Source organism: Stegodyphus dumicola, chromosome 5 (assembly GCF_044657685.1).
Source record: "Stegodyphus dumicola isolate Sdum_Otavi_A_Nest chromosome 5, ASM4465768v1".
Lineage (NCBI taxonomy): Eukaryota > Metazoa > Arthropoda > Arachnida > Araneae > Eresidae > Stegodyphus > Stegodyphus dumicola.
In genome coordinates this window covers 65,014,602-65,034,301 of record NC_140772.1, presented here as the reverse complement: position 1 = coordinate 65,034,301, position 19,700 = coordinate 65,014,602, and the positions used below count along the sequence as shown (strand labels likewise).

Sequence of the window (19,700 nt, the reverse complement as noted above, 5' to 3'; positions counted from 1 at the left end):
CACTTTGTGAATATTTGAGAGTCAGTAAGGAGATCGAAATAGTAACAGACAACAGAAGAGTGGAAACACTCCGTAAGTCAATAGCTTGAAGGGCGGCTCTGACAAGACCGCCACCTTTGAAAAATGCCCCAGACGAGTCTGTGGTTGTAGCAGGGCTCTGTGGATAGGCGCAATTTCACCTTCAAGAGCAACGCATGCATTTGTGCCAAATGTATGCCTTTAAAGAAACTTAACTCACAAAGGACACTTGCGCCGACGTTAGTGAAATCACCCATTCTGAAATCGTCAGTAGGCACTATTGTAATCAATCACTAGGGCAACGAACTACACACTGATTAAAATAAAATGCTCCTACATATCTTTGTATTCTTCATGAGTGCCCAAAACCAGAAAACAGCGATATCCCAATTTAAATAATAAAATATGTGTTGCAACAACTGTGTGATATGAAATTTCAAATAATGAAATATAGTAATAGACATTAATTGATTACGTATTGATTTAACTATTATTTTTGTTTAATATAAGTGAAACTGATATAAGAAATTTATAAAAAAGTTAAACAAAACTTGCTCATAGACTTATGCTGTGCTAAATATGTAACTATTATATTTTATAACTTAAAAATTGCTGAGGTGTAATGGATTATCTAATAAACACATTTACTTTGCACTAATAGGAATGTTTATCATTACACATAGATATATGAGTTCGTGCATTAATATTTCATACTACAATTTCCGTTAAAATTTATAATTATAAATAAATGAATTCTAAATTAATAACTGACTAAGTCTTAGAATTTAACATCTGAAATTAATATATTTTAAACTTCTAAATGTTCATTGTCTGAACATGAATTTTCGAAAATATTTTCTCATTACAGTGCTATTTGCTGCTACAAAATTTTAACGATTTACAGCTTTTAGCACGAATTTTTAATTAACGTTTTCTTAATACTTTAATAAATTAGTTCAATTAATTTTTAAATAGAGTAAAAAAGTTTCAGTGCAGCTTGAATTTTTTCTAGCTCTAAAAATTACTATTTTACACTAAAATATCCTCATTCTAGCCATTGTAATTCTTATTAAAGTACTTATTGAAATTCGATAATAGCTTTCTAGACAAATGTTACGATTCTTTGTTTGACAATACACTTCAACATCTTATTTTTATAAATAGGTAATATACCTTTCTTTATAAAAGTAGCAAAATCCCTAAGTGGGATTGCATACCGATACAGAAATGTAAAAATTCAGTTAGTAATGTAGTCCTTTTATTTAGAAATAATGTACCAATCTTGCAGACATCATAAAGCCAAAAGTGTTTATCATGTCGCTACCCTAATTTGGAAACACTTGAACTGTTAAAAGATGAATTCAGTACGAACAAAATGAATTGTAGACAATTAGAAATGTGATTTATGACGTCGCTAATTAAATGGTTACTATAAGAATCCCGAAGCTAATTTTTTTTTTACTTCAAAAAGCGAGAATAAATGTATATTGCCAATTAAGTATTTAATTTTCTAAATATTAAAACATATTTGTAAATGTATCTGAAAATTTGTACATTAATGCTCAATATTCACTACAGAACATTCAGTAATCCTACAAATTGCAAGGATTTAGCTAACTGGGATGCCGGGTGCTATACAATAGACGTCAGCTTGAATTGCAGAATTCAGATCACTCAAGTTGCACTGCTGAGTAGAAGGGATAACGGCAAGTATAAATGGGTGCCTCAAACTCTAGAGAAACGTAAATAGAATCGATATGTACAAGTCTGAAGAGAAGAAACCTCATTCTTATTCAAAATCAATGATAACTTCTCAGAAATAAGTAAAAGTTATGTTCAAAGTTTTTACGAGACTCACTGGTGTGTGAAATAGATGCTTTTTTTCGGGGGAGGGAGGGGTATTTTCTAGGGAACTAAGGCTGCAAAGACGGTGAATTTGGAGAAAATATTAAAGGTTTTAAGAGGTCTGGAGTCTAGAGTAAGAAAATATTTAAACTTGTATACGCAGCCACGAAAACGGTAAATCTTGACTACCACTCGCAGTTTTTTTAGGGAAATGGCAGCTTGAATTTTTCTTCACTATAGAGGAACTTGAACTGCGTACTTCAGATAGAGCAACTGTACAGTAATAATATCGCTTATGGTTAGCCTTAAAGGTGGTTTTGTCTGAAAGTATTTTTTCATGTCTCAGAAATTAAATATTGATTCGCGAAAATTTCATTCGCCAGAAGTAACTGAAATCCGAATCAATCTGTTTTTCAAGTGCGAATAAGTCAGATTCGTTGAAAAATCAATACAGTCAGACATGAGAGCTGTTCGAGTTTATGACTTAAGATCGCAGATATGAATTTAAATTTTATGCAGTTATAATTATAGTTTAATGCACATGACTTTCAGCGTTTGAAATGAATATTAATGCACATGACTTTCATTGTTTTAAATTGATATTAATGCAGATGACTTTCAGTATTTTAAACGGTTTTTAAATTTATCTCTGTAACGTAAAATTCTGTCATCTATTAGCTAATTAATAAGTAGTGTGGAAAATTAAAATATCATGTAATACGCTTGAAAGTGCTTACATATTTAGCCTGCTTTGCAATTATACATGTGTTACTGTAAGCAAACGAAATCATTTATGATGAGAACTCACTAATATGTATGAAGTCCATGAGCATTGATAATTTAGAACGCAAATATATAAAAGGCCGAATTGCAATATAAAATGTCATACTAGTATGAAAAGAAAACAGTATTTACTCTTCGGATTTTCAAAAGAAGAAACTATTTTGCTTGAAAATGTGTTTTTTAATTTTTGCATACAACCATACTGATTTGGATATCCCTACAGTAAGCCATGTTTTTGATTATAAATTTTGGCATGTCAATTAGTAATTTCGTTGGAAAATTTACTAACGGCAAACAACGTTTAGTTTGTAAAAGTGAAGCAACCACCTGTGTTAGGCGTAGATTTTTAGCATAGAAACTCGCGTCTCCTTGCTACGCGTTCTTCACTTTTATGATTTATTTGAGGAACGTCTCTCTTCTGTCTTGAATGCTTTGTGTGGTTTGGTTTGGTTTAGTTGAATAGGCAAAGCAAGCGAAGACTATCTGCCTATGGAAAGGGATGCCCTCGTGGAGGACGTTTTAAGGCAAACTGGTTTGTATACAGGTTATTACATAAGGGAAAACACGAAAAACCACCATGTAGCCAATTCCTTCGCTGGAATTCGAGCCCCGGACCGAAATACCAGTGATCAGCGACTTTATCGCTCGGCCGCTGGTGGGTAATAATTCTAAATATTATTAGGAAGAATTCGAAGACACCTTTGTGTGTGTGTGTCTGTGCGAGTATGGCAAAGCCTCGAGAGCTATCTGCCTAAGAGGAGGGTTGCCTTCGTGGAGGACTTTCTAAGGGAAACTGGCTCGTATACACGTTACACATGGGGAAAACCACGAAAACGCCCATGCAGCCGGCCCGTTCGCGGGATTCGAACCTCGGACCGAACTACCAGTGTTCAGCGACTTTACCGCTCGGCCGCTGGTGGGCCCGAATTCGAAGACACAAAAACTCATAAAAATATGAAGTTTTACTGTTAAGTTCATATTATAATAGATATCGCATAGATACATTAGAATATAAGCTCGATTATCAGATAATCAAATTTCAGTCAAAACTAAGGAAATAAAATACCTCAAAAATTTTAATCAGTATTAATAATAATTCACAGGAAAAATTATAAAAACTCAAAACTCCATGCATTATTCTTCGCAAGAAAGATATAATCAGCCATTCTTAAACGCAATATGAAATATACGATATGTGTTCACAAATAATCATACTGAATTCAAGTTGTCCAAATCTTAATGAAATTTAGTATATTCACAAAACATCTTCTTTCGGTTAATTTTGTTTCTAGCAAATATTTTTGTCAGAACAGAGCACCTAAACCCAACAGTTCCATGCACAAATAGCAATTTTACAAAAAAAAAAAAAAAAAAAAAAAAGGACAAAGTAATCATGGTTTGGCTTCTCACAAGTTTTAACATAACTTCGAAAGAAAACTAAGGTTAGAGGGCAATTTTTATACACATCCTGTAATGGAAGTTGGCTGCATTTTTTCTAAATGCTTCTTTACTTTCATCGCACGAGAGGTATGCTTTGCTACATTAATTAAGAAATCATAAGCACAGCTTTGCATGTAATCTATGAAATCCTTATGACTTAGCATTTTTCCGTCTGGTGGCGCATAATCTCAGTGTAATCACTACAAACGTCTTAAATGAGGTGTCATTTACGTTTGAAAAAACATCCAGCAAACTTCTTTTGGAAAGCATTAAACTCGAGTTATTACTCTTCCTTCGCACACGGAGCATGAATAATAGACATGCTTTCCTCTTTCACCTTACCGAAGAAAGAAAATTCTGTTGACGTGTTCGCGAGGAGTTTCCTCTAATGTAACAAAAATTCTAAGAAATTAACAGGGACAAAAACTGGATATTTGGGAAGACAAGGAATATAAAGAATTCATCAAAAGAAGTATTTCCGAGCAAAATGCCTTTTTTTAGATGATATATATTCATAGATTTAGTATTAGTAAAATTGATATTAAATTTGAATATAGAGATAATATTGAAAATGTTCTACAATCGATAAATATCAAAAGAGTATGTTAGAAAAAAAAAACACACACAAATTTGTTTTTATGCTTCCTTCATAATAATATTAAAATTTGACCCAGAGTTTATCAGCACGTCAACATCACTAACCACTACACGGACTGAGAGAAGCTCCTGGTGAACAGCAGGGTATTATTTATCAAGCTTTTGAATTAAAACTTATATAAATTGGGTTTGGAAATACCGGGGATGTTATCTCTAATATATGCATACATCAAAGGTTAATTTTATATTTTTAATCATTCAGATGTATAATTTAATATGCGAATTATTGGTATCATATTAAATATAGCATATACTTTATTAAACATACACTAACAAAATCTCTAAAGATTCGCAAAATAATCTAATGCAATGAATGGAAAACTAAGTGAGTTTCTAAAATAAAAAATATTAGTTGTTAAAATAAAACATAAATTATGTATATAAAAATATGTTTCCACATAAAAGGTTTCGATGAAATAATTTTATTTGTAGGTCTTGACAAGCATAAATGTTTTATAATCCCTATATAAAAAGTTAAAAACAATTATAAGTAGGCTGCTTTAAAATCACATAGCCGTACATATTAATTTTCACCACCAGCTACTATACTTGTTTTTATTATTTTACAAGAAAATAAGATCGGTAATTTAATAATTTTGCTTGCAAACAAACCGTATATTTGATTAATCAGAAGAATAACAAATCTTGAAAAATAAACTAACACTTCTCTTTTCTTCTTCTGTGTTTATTTTTTAATGTCGATTTACAAAGGCAAGATATCCTCCAAGTTAACAATGAAATGCATTAAAATCTCAGAAGTTTTGAGTTTTATAGCTATAGACTTTCCTACAGAAACGAAAGTAGCATACAAAAGAATTCTATGTCAGAGCTTCAGGCCAGGAAAAAATTACAAAAGCCGTCCTCCTAATGATGTATTTCCTTTAAAATTCAGAGTACCAGCGCCAGAGATTCATTTACATAAATAACGCTGCAACGCATTGTGCATTTTCCGACGAGACATCAAATTAATCTATATCCTTTTAGTCTAACAATATGCTAATATCTCATCTGCATTTGTAATAAACTCAATTCATCCCGAAACTCATTAGAACTCTCCCAAGATTTCATGGATTCCACATTTCATGGAAGATTGCTTCTCAAATATTCATTTAACGATATTAAAGCACTATTCCTGCACTGATTTCAGTAAAATAAATCGATCAGAAATGAAATATGAGAAAAATGGCGTAAGTGGCAGCTGAAATTAAAACCACAAGACTTAAACAGATAAAAACCGGTTGTATTTTGTTCCAGAGTTATGAGTAGTGATAACGACAGAAAGATGGTCAAATTTCCGGAGATATATAATACGCCTTTCATTTTTGCTTCAAGGAAGTAAAGTTTCATAATTTTAACGTAATATGTATTAAACTGAATATTGAAAAGCTATATATACTTTGCTATCTGCCTTTTTAAAATAAATAGTTAAATTACTGATCAGAGAAATATTAAATTTTGCAGAATCTCTCTTTAAATTACATAAATAAAATACGATGGTTACGCTAAGAAATGATTCGCGACCTCAAAATTGATTATTCTAGATTTTATTTTCTCCCCCTAAGTTCACCTTTTCTCCCAAATTCGAGATCTTCCCAAATGACGTAACACTGCTTGCAAAGGGAACTAAAACATAAAACCAACTAATCACAGCTTAACTGTACATATGCGTATGCCTAGTATAAATACTGCTTCGCGAGCAATTACGTCACTTGGTAACTTCACCTGCCATGCAAAACATCTGCGCTACTGTCTTTAATGTTCTTTAACTTGAAACCCGTGTACATAATTATTATTGTTGCTAAATTGATTAATATGATCTAGAACTATTTTGTCTACAAAAAACTGATTTAATGTGGATTATCATGATATAAAATTATGTTTCCAAACGGCCACGTATGAAAGTTTTTGATTCATGCATCCATCCTTTTAAATACGCAGTAAAAGTCTCTTCGACTGCTGGAAATTAAAAGTACCGGCTGTCTTCTACGCATTAACAATATCACATTTAACAGAATCGACTAGGATGTATACCTGCTGCCTCAAACTCCAGTGGAAAAGTATCTGCAAGTTCATCATACTAAAAGTTAGTTCATATAGTGAATCATAGAATGAATGTGATTTAACGGCGTGATCTACCTTGCAGGTGACTGAATTGCGTGTTTACTGTATTGCCTCCTTCGGTTGATACGAGAATAAATAAATCATGTTCTTTATGATCGTTACAGGATTAAAATTGTACTTGAAGTAGGTGCCAGAAAATTATTTTCACTTTTAGATTTTGCGGTTCTGAATTTACATTATGAAATGATATTTTTCTTAATAAATCAGCTATTAAAAATGCAGCACTGTGATATGAAAAAATATAATGATATTAGAAATTTGAATTCTAATAATTTAAAGTACGTAAAGAATTGTAAGATTTTTAATTATTTTGAGGGAAGGCTATTAAGATAAATAATTCTATTTTTGAATTTGTGTTGAAAATTTTGAATCAGAATTTTATATTGTTGTGTACATGGACAAATTTAAAGCAGTGCGCAATGCCTAGTTTGTGCAATTCTGGGATTTTTTTTAAATGAAAACAGATCGATGTGTACATGGACACAGAGTTTATGCAATTCATTGACTTTTTATTTTGTGTAGCGGCCATCTTGAAATTGTGTCTTTCTGACGCCAAGATTGGCGCCGATCTTGGCGTCCAAAAAGAATTGCCAAAAGACAAGGGGCGATTATTCTGAGAATGAAATTTTTGTTTGAAAATTTTAAATTCTATGAATTTCTTTAATGCTTTCAAGATAAGCTTTGAAGGTTCTCACCTTATGAAAAACATTACATCATTTTAATTGAAGTATTCTTTTATGTATCAGAGTATGTATCAGACGCCTTCAGTGTCTTTTTGCCGAGTGCGAAAAGGAAACTTCTACTTTTGTGCACGGAAAAATCTACCTTTTTCGCCTGCTGGCCGGATTGCTTGTTTTTGCGGAGAAACTCTAATTTTAATTGTAAAGTTTTTATTTTATTTCTTTTAACTGCGTTTGCTGTTTTATGTTTTTCTATTTCTATCAATTTTTAATGAAAGAAATTGAGGTTTTATGCATTTTTGCCTTGCCGCGAAGTGAGAACTTAATTAATTGAATAAGAAATATATTAAGACACAATAACACGCCGAATAAATACTGATTCAGAAGTCAAACAACAAAAATCAGCGTTAATTCACAAAATTTTCACAGGACTAGTTTCGATGGTTTTACCGAACCATCATCTTCAGCTGCAAAACCGCAAATGAACAAGATAGGAAATAATGTTTAGATAAGATAAGAAAGCCTGGACAAGAATATGCAAGTGGCGCCATCTGTTGGCGAAACCAGAACTAAAACATAATTTCTCTAAAAGCCGAAGGCAAATTTGGATTGGAATTAGGATCGTTAACTAGAACAGAAAGATTTTTATGAATGTGAAATGCCTCTAGAAAATCCAGTTCTCCAATGGAAGATGTTTTTTGAATAATTTTGGCAGCAGAAAAATTGAAAGTGTGATTTTCGGACCAACAATGTTGAGCAACAGAAGACTTCTGTGTTTCCTTTTTTCTAACATATGCCTCATGTTCTTTGACGCGAAATTTTAAGGCTCTCTTAGTTTGGCCAATGTAAATTAAACCGCACTGGCAAGGAATCCTATAAATACCCCAGGAATTCATATTCGGAATGGGGTCCTTGAGTATAGAAGTTGGAATTTTATTGATGGGAGAGTAAACAACCCGAAAGTTAAATTTCTGCAAAATATGTGCAACTTTATAGCTAATTGATGGAAAGAAGGGAATGACAACAGAATTTTTATAATCTCCTAAAATAAGAGTGTGGCTTTTAGTGTGTTGAGATTCCTGCTATTCAGTTCACTTTTGAACTTGAGACTTGCAATTCTCTTCCGTTTCTCGACATTCTGGTCACACGTAACACATCCAACTTCAGTACTACAGTTTACCGTAAACCTTCATCGGTTTGCCTTCCACCACACTTTAAATCATGTCATCCGACTAAACAAAAGTTAGCTTCATTTTATTCCTATGTTTTCCGTGCTCTTCAAGTTTGCTCCTCCAAACTAGCCCTTGATGAAGAACTAAATTGTTTAAAAGCAATAGCTATTGACAGGGGCTTTTCACCCAACATTATTAATCAAGCAGTTAAAAAATTCTCATCTCAACACACTAAAAGCCACACTCTTATTTTAGGAGATTATAAAAATTCTGTTGTCATTCCCTTCTTTCCATCAATTAGCTATAAAGTTGCACATATTTTGCAGAAATTTAACTTTCGGGTTGTTTACTCTCCCATCAATAAAATTCCAACTTCTATACTCAAGGACCCCATTCCGAATATGAATTCCTGGGGTATTTACAGGATTCCTTGCCAGTGCGGTTTAATTTACATTGGCCAAACTAAGAGAGCCTTAAAATTTCGCGTCAAAGAACATGAGGCATATGTTAGAAAAAAGGAAACACAGAAGTCTTCTGTTGCTCAACATTGTTGGTCCGAAAATCACACTTTCAATTTTTCTGCTGCCAAAATTATTCAAAAAACATCTTCCATTGGAGAACTGGATTTTCTAGAGGCATTTCACATTCATAAAAATCTTTCTGTTCTAGTTAACGATCCTAATTCCAATCCAAATTTGCCTTCGGCTTTTAGAGAAATTATGTTTTATTTCTGGTTTCGCCAACAGATGGCGCCACTTGCATATTCTTGTCCAGGCTTTCTTATCTTATCTAAACATTATTTCCTATCTTGTTCATTTGCGGTTTTGCAGCTGAAGATGATGGTTCGGTAAAACCATCGAAACTAGTCCTGTGAAAATTTTGTGAATTAACGCTGATTTTTGTTGTTTGACTTCTGAATCAGTAAGAAATATATTTTTAACAAAATTCGAGGAAATAAGTGTTTCGCATTAGCAACAAATATTGTCTCCATGCTGACTCGGACAGAAAGGAATGTTTACGAGTAGCGTATGCGCATTAGGTAAACGACGCTGAATCGTCTGTGAGAAACTGCTTCTTTTTAGTCCAAAGGGGCTTCGTCCCTGGAGGACTATTGTTTTCTTTTTGTGAAATGTTTCTCGCATTGTAATAAAACGTACATAGAGCCATCGAATTTTGAATGACGTAATCCTCCTACGAATATGGGCATGTGGAAGACCAAATTTGAAATTTGGAATTTGTTTTACTATCCATTTCGTATTTTGTAAAACTTTAACGAATTTTTGAGTAACAAATTTAACGATTTAAAAGCGAGCAATGGCAACACTCTACCGGGGGGTGGACTTTTTATCTCCAGCGCGTGGAACTGTGTATCGGAAATTCTAAAGATATGCTCATTTTAAAATTATTTTGCGACATTGCTATTGAACTGAATTTTATGGTTTAAGTGCGAAGAACATGATATCTAATAAATAAAGGTAACACACAAAATGTTAAAAAAGCCCCTTTGGACGTAATTTAAAATCTGGGTACTTTTCCGTTTTGCCGGCGCAAGCGATAAAGTCGCCAATAATGGTACAACCGATGCCAAACGGAATATTCTCGCTGGTAACCTTTTACGCCTCATTTTCAAAACAAGTCGCAACTTTTTCCTATCAGATTGATTCTTTCTTTCAATACTGGCACATAATTTTATAGAATTTTTATCAGCTAGTTCAGTTTTATGTCTAAGGCCATTTTCGGTAATTAAATCAATTAGGATGCAATCATAGCGCTTACCCGAAGCCAAAACTATAGAAAAGGTAAAGTCAAGAGTTAAATTCATTAATTCAATGAGAATGCATTAGCGAAGTAAAGCACTGCAGTTTTACATAATTTCTGAGTAAGCTATTCGTACGAATTGAAATATTTCTTGCATTTAAACTTGTGTTCCAAATTAAGATTTAACTTGAAATTAATGTAGAATGTAGATAATTACTGAGAGCATTAGATTTTTGTACAGTTGTTTACGTGAGATGAGATCGCTTGGGGTCACGTGATATGAACCGGCGAATCAGGATGTTGAACCATGAAAACATAGTAAATTCTTAAATTAATGTCTTTTTATAATTTTATTGTCTTTATTTATTGGCTTTTTATAAAATTTTAAGCGATATTAAAATGTTTATGCCTTCAAAAAAAGAATTCTTAGAACTAACATTTTTTTAATATTTTTTATGTGTATACTGTATGTTGGCCCCAATAAAGTCTGCTTGGCGAGATTTGCGCCGGCGAAACGGAAAAGTACCAAAATCTGTAACCTTTCAGATTTTTATTATTTCCTTTTATTTGTTTAATTTCTTTTATACATCATTTTAGATTTATTATAGTATTTGAATAGAACATGTGGTAACAATTAGATAATTTTTCAGATGATATAATTTTTGTGCATTCTGAGTTATAAAATCAATGAAATGTAACGCTGTTATGCGAATCTAACGCCAGAGTGTAGCTACGGTATATAAATATAGTGAAATTTAAAGCGTACATTCATTCTGTTGTGGTTTATGCGCTATCGAAGAAGTAGAATTCAATAAGTTTAAATGAAATGCAGGAAAAAATGTGTATAATTTAATAATTTAATAAAATAATTTAATAAATTAATTTAATAAAAATGAAACTTTTGCTCATTTAAAATTATTTCTATTCTGGCATTTTATTAAAATCTTATTTATGTAATCAATAGCTTGATCAGTTTCCCCTTCATTTAACGTAACATCAGAATTTTTATATGATAATAAGCACCCTCATTATGAGTTTTTACATGCCATTTTGTTGAAAATTAAACTTCCAATAACTGAACATTATTGAAAAATATCTGAAAATTTATTGAACGCCGCGAATTTGAATATCAGTTGCACGCGAAAGTCCAGTAAAGTAAGTGGATATGTAAACTAAATATGGAAAGTAATATATATAATATATAAGCTATATATATATATAAGTAATATATAAGCTAAATATGGAAGTATCTCGAAAAGGAAAACCTTTAGAGTAATTACATGTTCTGGTTTGAAATTGGTTTTCCTTTGACTCTATCTGCCTGTCATTATTCGTTCAAAGATTGAACCGAGAATTTCTTGTAGATCATTATGGTATCATAATATATTCAGTACCAAAGTTCTCATGAAGCGCGTGTGCAGAAGATAATCCCGTTCAGTCACACGACGAACGGCCATCAGATTACACCAGCTCTGGTATCACAAGATTATAATATACCACAATATTAACACTGTAGTGTCATCTAGTTTCATCATGATTATCTATTATGAATTTCACACTAATATGAATATTACCTCCGCATTTGATTCCATTATTATACACGTTAGATTGAGGACAAGAACGAAACAAGGAACTGATCAACAATATTTCTGTAAACCGTTCTGATTATATTTATTTTTAATGATCGGCATGACTACGTATGGTAAAATCAGCATGGCAAGCGTAAAGAAAATATTTGATTTATGATAATATAAATTCTAAGCCCTCGATATCATTTTAATCACTTTTATGCATTTATAGTTAATGAAATTTAATATTATGTTATCAAAGTTACTTTAAGAATAATTGTACTGCTTACAAATTCATAAACTGCTTTTACAGTTTAAACAGATTCAGTTTCCAACGAAGTGCAGCCTAACTCCTTCTAGTTGTGTTTAGATTAGATATCTAAACACATCATTTCAAGTTTTACTTTTGGAAATATTATGAATTGCCTATTAAATAAATTCACTCAATTAATCAATATGAAATTATTCATTTAATATCTTTAAAATCAATATACTCTCGTTTCAGTTCCTGAAAACAAATATATTATCTGTAGATATACACATGTGTAACGTTGGGTTAATAAGTCATTTAACTAGAAGTCGGATGAATTTTAAGCAAATAAATTAACACTAAACATCATTTTTAAGTTTGATCAGACTAATAAAAGCTACCTCTTTTGGCGCCAAAATATCAATTAGAATTGCTGTTATTGAATATTAGGTCACTATCTTCTTGCAGAAGTCCTGTTTAATAATCCCTTTAACCCTTTTTATACGTGTGTGTGGAATTCATGAATGTATACATACACCATGCCCACAAAAGTTATTACCAGGCCTTTATTTTCACAACAGTATTTCTTATGAATGTAGGGTTAGCAGTATTTCTTAGGAATCACAACAGTATTTCTTAGGAATGTTCTTAGGATATTTGCAAATGAGCGAACTCCTAGGGATCGATATCGAATGTAGTAACGAAAATCTGTTTTTGAGAGACATCAGGAAAATACTAGTAAAAATATTAGAGAAAACTGCAAAAGCACAGAGTATGCAAACATCGAAATGAATAAAAGTTACCTAAAACGATAATATATTTGTTTTCAGGAACTGAAACGAGAGTATATTGATTTTAAAGATATTAAATGAATAATTTCATATTGATTAATTGAGTGAATTTATTTAATAGGCAATTCATAATATTTCCAAAAGTAAAACTTTAAATTACGCTTCCTGCAGTTCCTTACAAAAGTTTTCTCTCTACAGTTTTCATTCTTACACAGGTAAAAATATATCAATCAAACGTGGGTAGGTTCATGATTCATTTTACAGGTCCAATAGAATAGTGTCTTTGCTGACAACAAATCCTGCCGCCCGGTTCACTCAGAAATGATGACTACTACCTCTAGGCTGGCCTTTGATGGATGGTCACAATAAAAGAATAATGAAAATATACAATTAAAAAAGGATTAGCATAATTAGATATTATAGCAGTTCCATACACAAAATTTTAACGTTCTTGGTTTCTAAGCTATGCGAGATACGTACACACACATATGTATGTATGACATCTAATTTCTGTACAGGTAGCAACTATCTTGCATCTTGTCCTCTTGCTAGTACTGCATCGTTTTCTAAGCGACAGTGAGCTGTTTAAATCTTTTTAAAAATTTTAGTATGATTTAAAATCTTATTATATTAAATAATACACACACACCAAAAAAAAAAAAAAAAAAAAAAAAGATTTAACGAATTTGATAGCAGTTCCTTACTGACAACTGTTTTCATATAAGCTATAATGCATAACACCATTAAGTGAATTCCATTGTGACCTGATTGACAGGTTACAAAAACAAGGTAACGTCTGATAAGCTGCATAAGCAATCATTGGTTGTATACAAATGAAGAAAAGGTAGTTTAAATGAATGTAATAAAGCTGCTTTTCTTTTTTCTGTTTCTCTGGATAAAACCTTTGATAAAAACAGATAATAAATAATTTGATAAAAAACAGAAAATTTAATGACATCTATTTTTAATAAATTTAGCTTTACATTGATAAATTCATGGTAACACTCCAAAACAGAGTAGTGCTATGATCCATCAAACCTCAAAAACAAATTTTCTCAAAAAGATTTCTGCCGCTTTAACCGATAGTGTATAAATATTACTTTCGTTGAGTACAGGCTTCACTTCAAAAAAATTAAATTCATGCTACATTCCACCTAAGGAAGGCAATGTCAGAAAAAGCGATGCAATTTTAATATGCATAAATTGCTTCCGCATGAATGGTGAAATTGCAGACAGACTAAATAAAGGAAGAAAACACTTCAAGGGAGAAAGTTTTGATTTTAAAAAGGAAAGTCCATTATTAAAAACTGAATATCATCGAGATACTGACATTAACTTTAGATAAGGAAAATGAATTAATTAAATTTTGAAATGTACCAGGTGGAAGTCATAAATCTGAGAAGATCCAGCGAAATGAATAATCGGATTTTTAAAATAAAATTTTATAATCTTCCAGAATGGGATAATTTTTATCAGTTATTATTTGTTACTCTAAATGATTTTTTAAAAATATTTTTAAAACATTTTCAGACATCGAAATCTGTTTCATATTTCTTTGCCTAAAATTCCTTTTTATTTGGCTTTTTTACTTATATTAACTCTGTTTTTCCTTTTATTGACTTCATGAATTAAACTACTGCTATCTCATAGTTATTTTCATTAGTCTCAATTTCTAAACTTTCGTCTAATTAAATATGTTATAAGAGAGTTTCAATGATTCACAATCGATTAATTTCATTATTTTTGTGAATTTATTTTTATATTTCTTCTTTCACATAATATCTTTTAATCAATTATAATAAACAGCTGAAATAATTGTAACGTTTTTTCCACCATTTCAAAATCCGTAAATTGCTTAGGGTTATTTATAATCAGAAAAAGTAAGTTTTAAAAACATATTTACATCAGTCTTTGTAACTGTACTTTTTAAATTTCCTTGATTTGTCTTCTTCATCCGAAATGCGTAAATTATCAATCCTTTGGCAATAATCTAAATTTAAATCTTCTTTATTCTTCAAATCGCTTCTTTTTTGTAAAAGCAAAAACCCCTTAATATGGATTCTTAGGCAAAATATTAGTTAGTCAATATTGAAGTGTTTTGCCATCCACAAAATGCTCTGAAAATAAGAGCAATCAATACTTAAGCTGTGGGAAAATTTTTCATTGAAATGGGAAAGTTAGGCACTTACTTGGAGACTGCCTCTTGGGAAGTATTCGGTGACTAGATAGCAGTGGGGAGGATCAACCACAGCACCGATGAACCGGACCACGTGATCATGCTGCAGATCTTTGATCTGTCAAGATACAGAAATAAATTAATTAGTCAAAAGCATTTGAAACGAATGCAAGTAGATGCGAAAAGCGTTACTCTTAAGTTCCGCGGTTTGTTGACCGAATACCATCATGTTTCTTTAATGATGAAACGGAGTTGCTCAGTATGTAAGCTTTTAAACTTTCAAAGGAAGTCATTATAATTTTTAATCAAAACAATTTTCTGCTTGGATTTAAAAACTGAATTTTATTGCACTTAAATATTAAAGATAATTATTAATGCTCTATGCATTTATCTATTCAACAAGGGCTAATTTCCCTTGGTAAGACTGTCCTCGTTCAAAGCTTTCGAAAAGGAACTGGCTCCTATTTTATACTACCGATGAAAACAAAACACGGCTAAAGTTCAGGAATCGCCCACTTATTTGTTTCGCGCTTTTTACATGAGTAAGAAGAATTGGATTTTGTCAATTTTCTTTGACTTTTTTTGACAGCAGCAATATTTCAGTGCAGAATATCAGACCATTTTGTTTGTTCTTTTTTTATTTATATATCTACCTGCTAAGCACAGTCTTTGTAGTACTACTGTATTAATTACACCAAATGTTTATCCAAGAAAAGTAAAATTTCAGCTGCCTGCACAAAAAATTGCAAATTTAACTAAATACTTCTGTTTAGCTTTCAATAAACAAATTTTGGGATCTGCTTTTTAACTATAGCATGCGATACCTATTGCAAATATATTATTCATATTTTTTACGGCATGAAATATTACCTTCGGTTTATAATATATTTCTATTTATTTGCTGGAAAATTTTAAAAGAAAAGAAAAGATATAAATTATAAAAGGATTTGCTTGTATTGTTCTACACTATATTGAACGCCAACCTCTGAAGTTTTAAAACAAACTTGTTAATTAGAACAATCTGACGGTTACACAAAACTTAAAAAATACAATGGAACACAACTTCCACAGCTTGCACAAGATTCAGAAAAAGTATTCGAGTAAAAATAAAATATATAAAAAAGAAAGAAAGAAAGAAACACGTGTCTTTGCTCGATACTCAATATTTTAATCTAAATATCGCGGCTAGAGAATTTGAAGACGATCAATTATTAAATTAGAATTGAGATATAATAGAATAAGCGGCCTTCAGTAGCTGCTAAAATTTCCTCCGAAACTCTAGAACACTGCGCTTGTATAGTGGTAGCCAAAATTGTGGACACTTTTAGAAATTTTTATGTTTTTGAACTTTGTATGCTTATAGAAAATGTTACGTTTCGCAAAATGCAAACTTTTATATATCATTTTAAAGAGAATTTATTACTGAATTCAATACAAAACACAAAATTCAATTATTTGCAATACAAAAAAGTTATATGTACTTTAATATAAATAAAAAACACAGTTATGAAGTGGTTTGTAATGTCTAGCTTTCCTGGCCAATCACTGTTCTTGTTCTGAGAACCAATCAAATGTTAGTAACTGCCAGTAGAAGCTGACATCATGTTTACACTTGAAACAATTCATTATATTTTGCTTTGTTCTGTAGAAGGAGGACCTGCTTCTTATACACTGCAATTACAAGTCGGAATTTTTGTAAAAAATTTTAATATTTAGTCAAGAAGCAATGACATCAAATAAAAGAGTAGACTGGACACCCTAGAATAAGATGTAATATTATTGTGTTCCTATGCTGAAATTGCAAGTTAGGTGGGTGGTTCAGTGACTACATCTGGAGTCAGAAAGTTTTGTTTACGATATCAGGAGACAAATTCAATAAAAAACAAAGAAGGAAAAGGCCGAAAAAGGTGCACCACATCTATTGATGACAGAAGAATAAAAAGACTATGTCTCCAAGATAGGAAAATGTCATCAGCGGCCATCAGAAGTGATCAGAATGATGCTGGTGTTTCTGTCAGTTCAAGAACAATCAGGAAAAGATTAACAGATGTTGGACTGAGAGGTAGAATTCCACGATAAAAGCCTTATCTTAATTTTCAGCAACGAAAAAAAAAAGACTACAGTGGGCAAAGGAACACATTAATTGGACAGATGACGTAGAATAGGAGAAGAGCTACATCCTGACTGTGAAGAACCCAGTTAGTGTTATGATTTGGTCATGCATGTCAGCAGATGGTATTGGTCGCCTTCATGTCATCGATGGGACACTGAATGCCAGAAAATACATGGACACTATTCTAGAACCAAAACTTCTACCTTTCATCAGAGATCTCTTTCCCAACAATGCTTCGTATATTTTTCAGCAGGATTCTGCTCCTTGCCACACAGCCAAAATATCGAAAGAGTGGTTTCGTACAAATAGCATTAAATTGTTGTAATGGCCAGAAAACAGTCCTGACCTCAATCCTATCGAAAATTTGTGGCACCGTTTGAAAACTCTTGTCCGAATGAGGCGCCCATCAAATAAAAGGGAACTAATTGAGGCTATAATTGTTTCCTGGCATCATATAATAACGAAAGAAGAGCTTAAAACTCTTGTCAGCTCAATGAAACGTCGATGTGAAGCTGTAATCAAAAATAAAGGGTACCCTATTATGTACTGATAACTCACTGCAATCATCACTATCTAATGTATATCGATAACTATTATCGTTTAACTTTTTTTGTATTGCAAATAATTGAATAACCGAATTTTGAACCTGTATTGAATTCAGTAATAAATTCTCTTTAAAATGATGTTACAAGTTTGCATTTTGTGAAACGTAACGTTTTCTATAAGCGTACAAAGTTCAAAAACATAAAAATTTCCAAAAGTGTCCACAATTTTTGCCACCACTGTATGTATTAACTTATTTACACCCTGTTGGGAGATGACGAAAATAGAAATCATAGAACAGGTGCATAAGTGAGTTAATTATTATAAAACTCTTCAATGCTTTTAAAATTTTCGAAAGTTTCTGAAGTACGAAATTCAAATTTAGGAAATTTATAGTTATTCTTTGAGTTACAGTGCAAGGTAATTTCTAAATTTTTATAATTCCCATTCCAAACTTGCAATGTTTTAGAACAGATTCGGTTCCATATTGATAATTTAGACATTCATCATCATTGCATGCCTATACATTTACACTCTCTATATTATTGCGAATAATTACTCGTTAAAGTAAACCATTAATTAAAGCACATTATAAATAAGAAATTTACGTAATGTATGCAGTAATAATTTTAATTGATTTTAAGGCAGTTTATCGCAGATATAATGAAATGTAATTAATAATTGTTACTGAATTCCCAGAACTGTTCTTCCACTTTCTGTAATCTTCAAGCTATATAATAATTATTAGATCCGTAACGTAAGCTACTATATACAATTAGAAAATCTGTAATAAGTAGTGAATTATTAATAAATCATCCAAGAACATCTGCAACAATAAATGATATTTTTCAGCGACCTAAAATAACTGATTGCTAACCACAGTAAATAGATAAACCACAAGATGAAAAATGGTTATTGTTAATTAAAACACGATAAATAGGTAGAAAAGGTAGAATAAAAGTAAATGAAGTGAATAATAAGACTACTAATAAAACTAAAATTTATATATAGCATATATATATACACGCATTTACATGTTTGTTACGTATTTACATGTTTCGTATGTTACGTATTTACTGTTTCGTATGTTACGTATGTTACGTATTTACATGTTTCGTATGTTACGTATTTACTGTTTCGTATGTTACGTATGTTACGTATTTACATGTTTCGTATGTTACGTATGTTACGTATTTACATGTTTGTACGTATTTACATATGCACTACTTTTTTACGTATTTACATGTTTGTTAAAATTTATATATATATGTATATATATATGCTTTTTTGAACGTTCAGTTTTATTCACTGGAAAATCTTATGAAACTCAAACATTTCATAAATATAAATGAATAGTTTTTATTGTATCATACTATATACGTAAAAAGTGCAATGTTGCGTAATCTGACAGCAGATAGTTTCCAAATACCTTAACTATATTGCGCTTAGTGACTAGAAAGAATTTATAGTTTTTGAAATATTTAACCTATAAATCTGAAGAATCGGGTAATATAAAGCAATAAATCCATCAAATGTTAAGAGGATACAACAATGATCCAAGAAAATTCTCTTTTTGAAATCGCCGATCCACTAAAAAGCTCTCTTTCCGAAAGCACTGCTCTTTATAGGAAAACGGTTTTCCAAGTCTGAGATGATGTGTGGTCACAGTTCCAAGAAAATAGATTTACCACGAAGGAAGAATATTTTATGATCGGATCAAGTTACAAATTTTATAGTGAAACTATAAGCATTGCTTTCAAGAATATTTTTATTCTGGATATCTTA

The 19,700-nt window shown here is 31.5% G+C and overlaps 1 protein-coding gene across 1 annotated transcript in view; it reads right to left on the bottom strand.

Moving 5' to 3' along the window:
• LOC118186995 (atrial natriuretic peptide receptor 1-like) overlaps positions 1 to 19,700 on the bottom strand; it is a 1,070,353-nt gene that overhangs the window by 309,508 nt on the left and 741,145 nt on the right. The window contains exon 11 of the mRNA XM_085816725.1: positions 15,273 to 15,377. Within this exon, the coding sequence (XP_085672851.1) occupies positions 15,273 to 15,377 (105 nt within the window). The remainder of the gene's footprint in view (positions 1 to 15,272; positions 15,378 to 19,700) is intronic.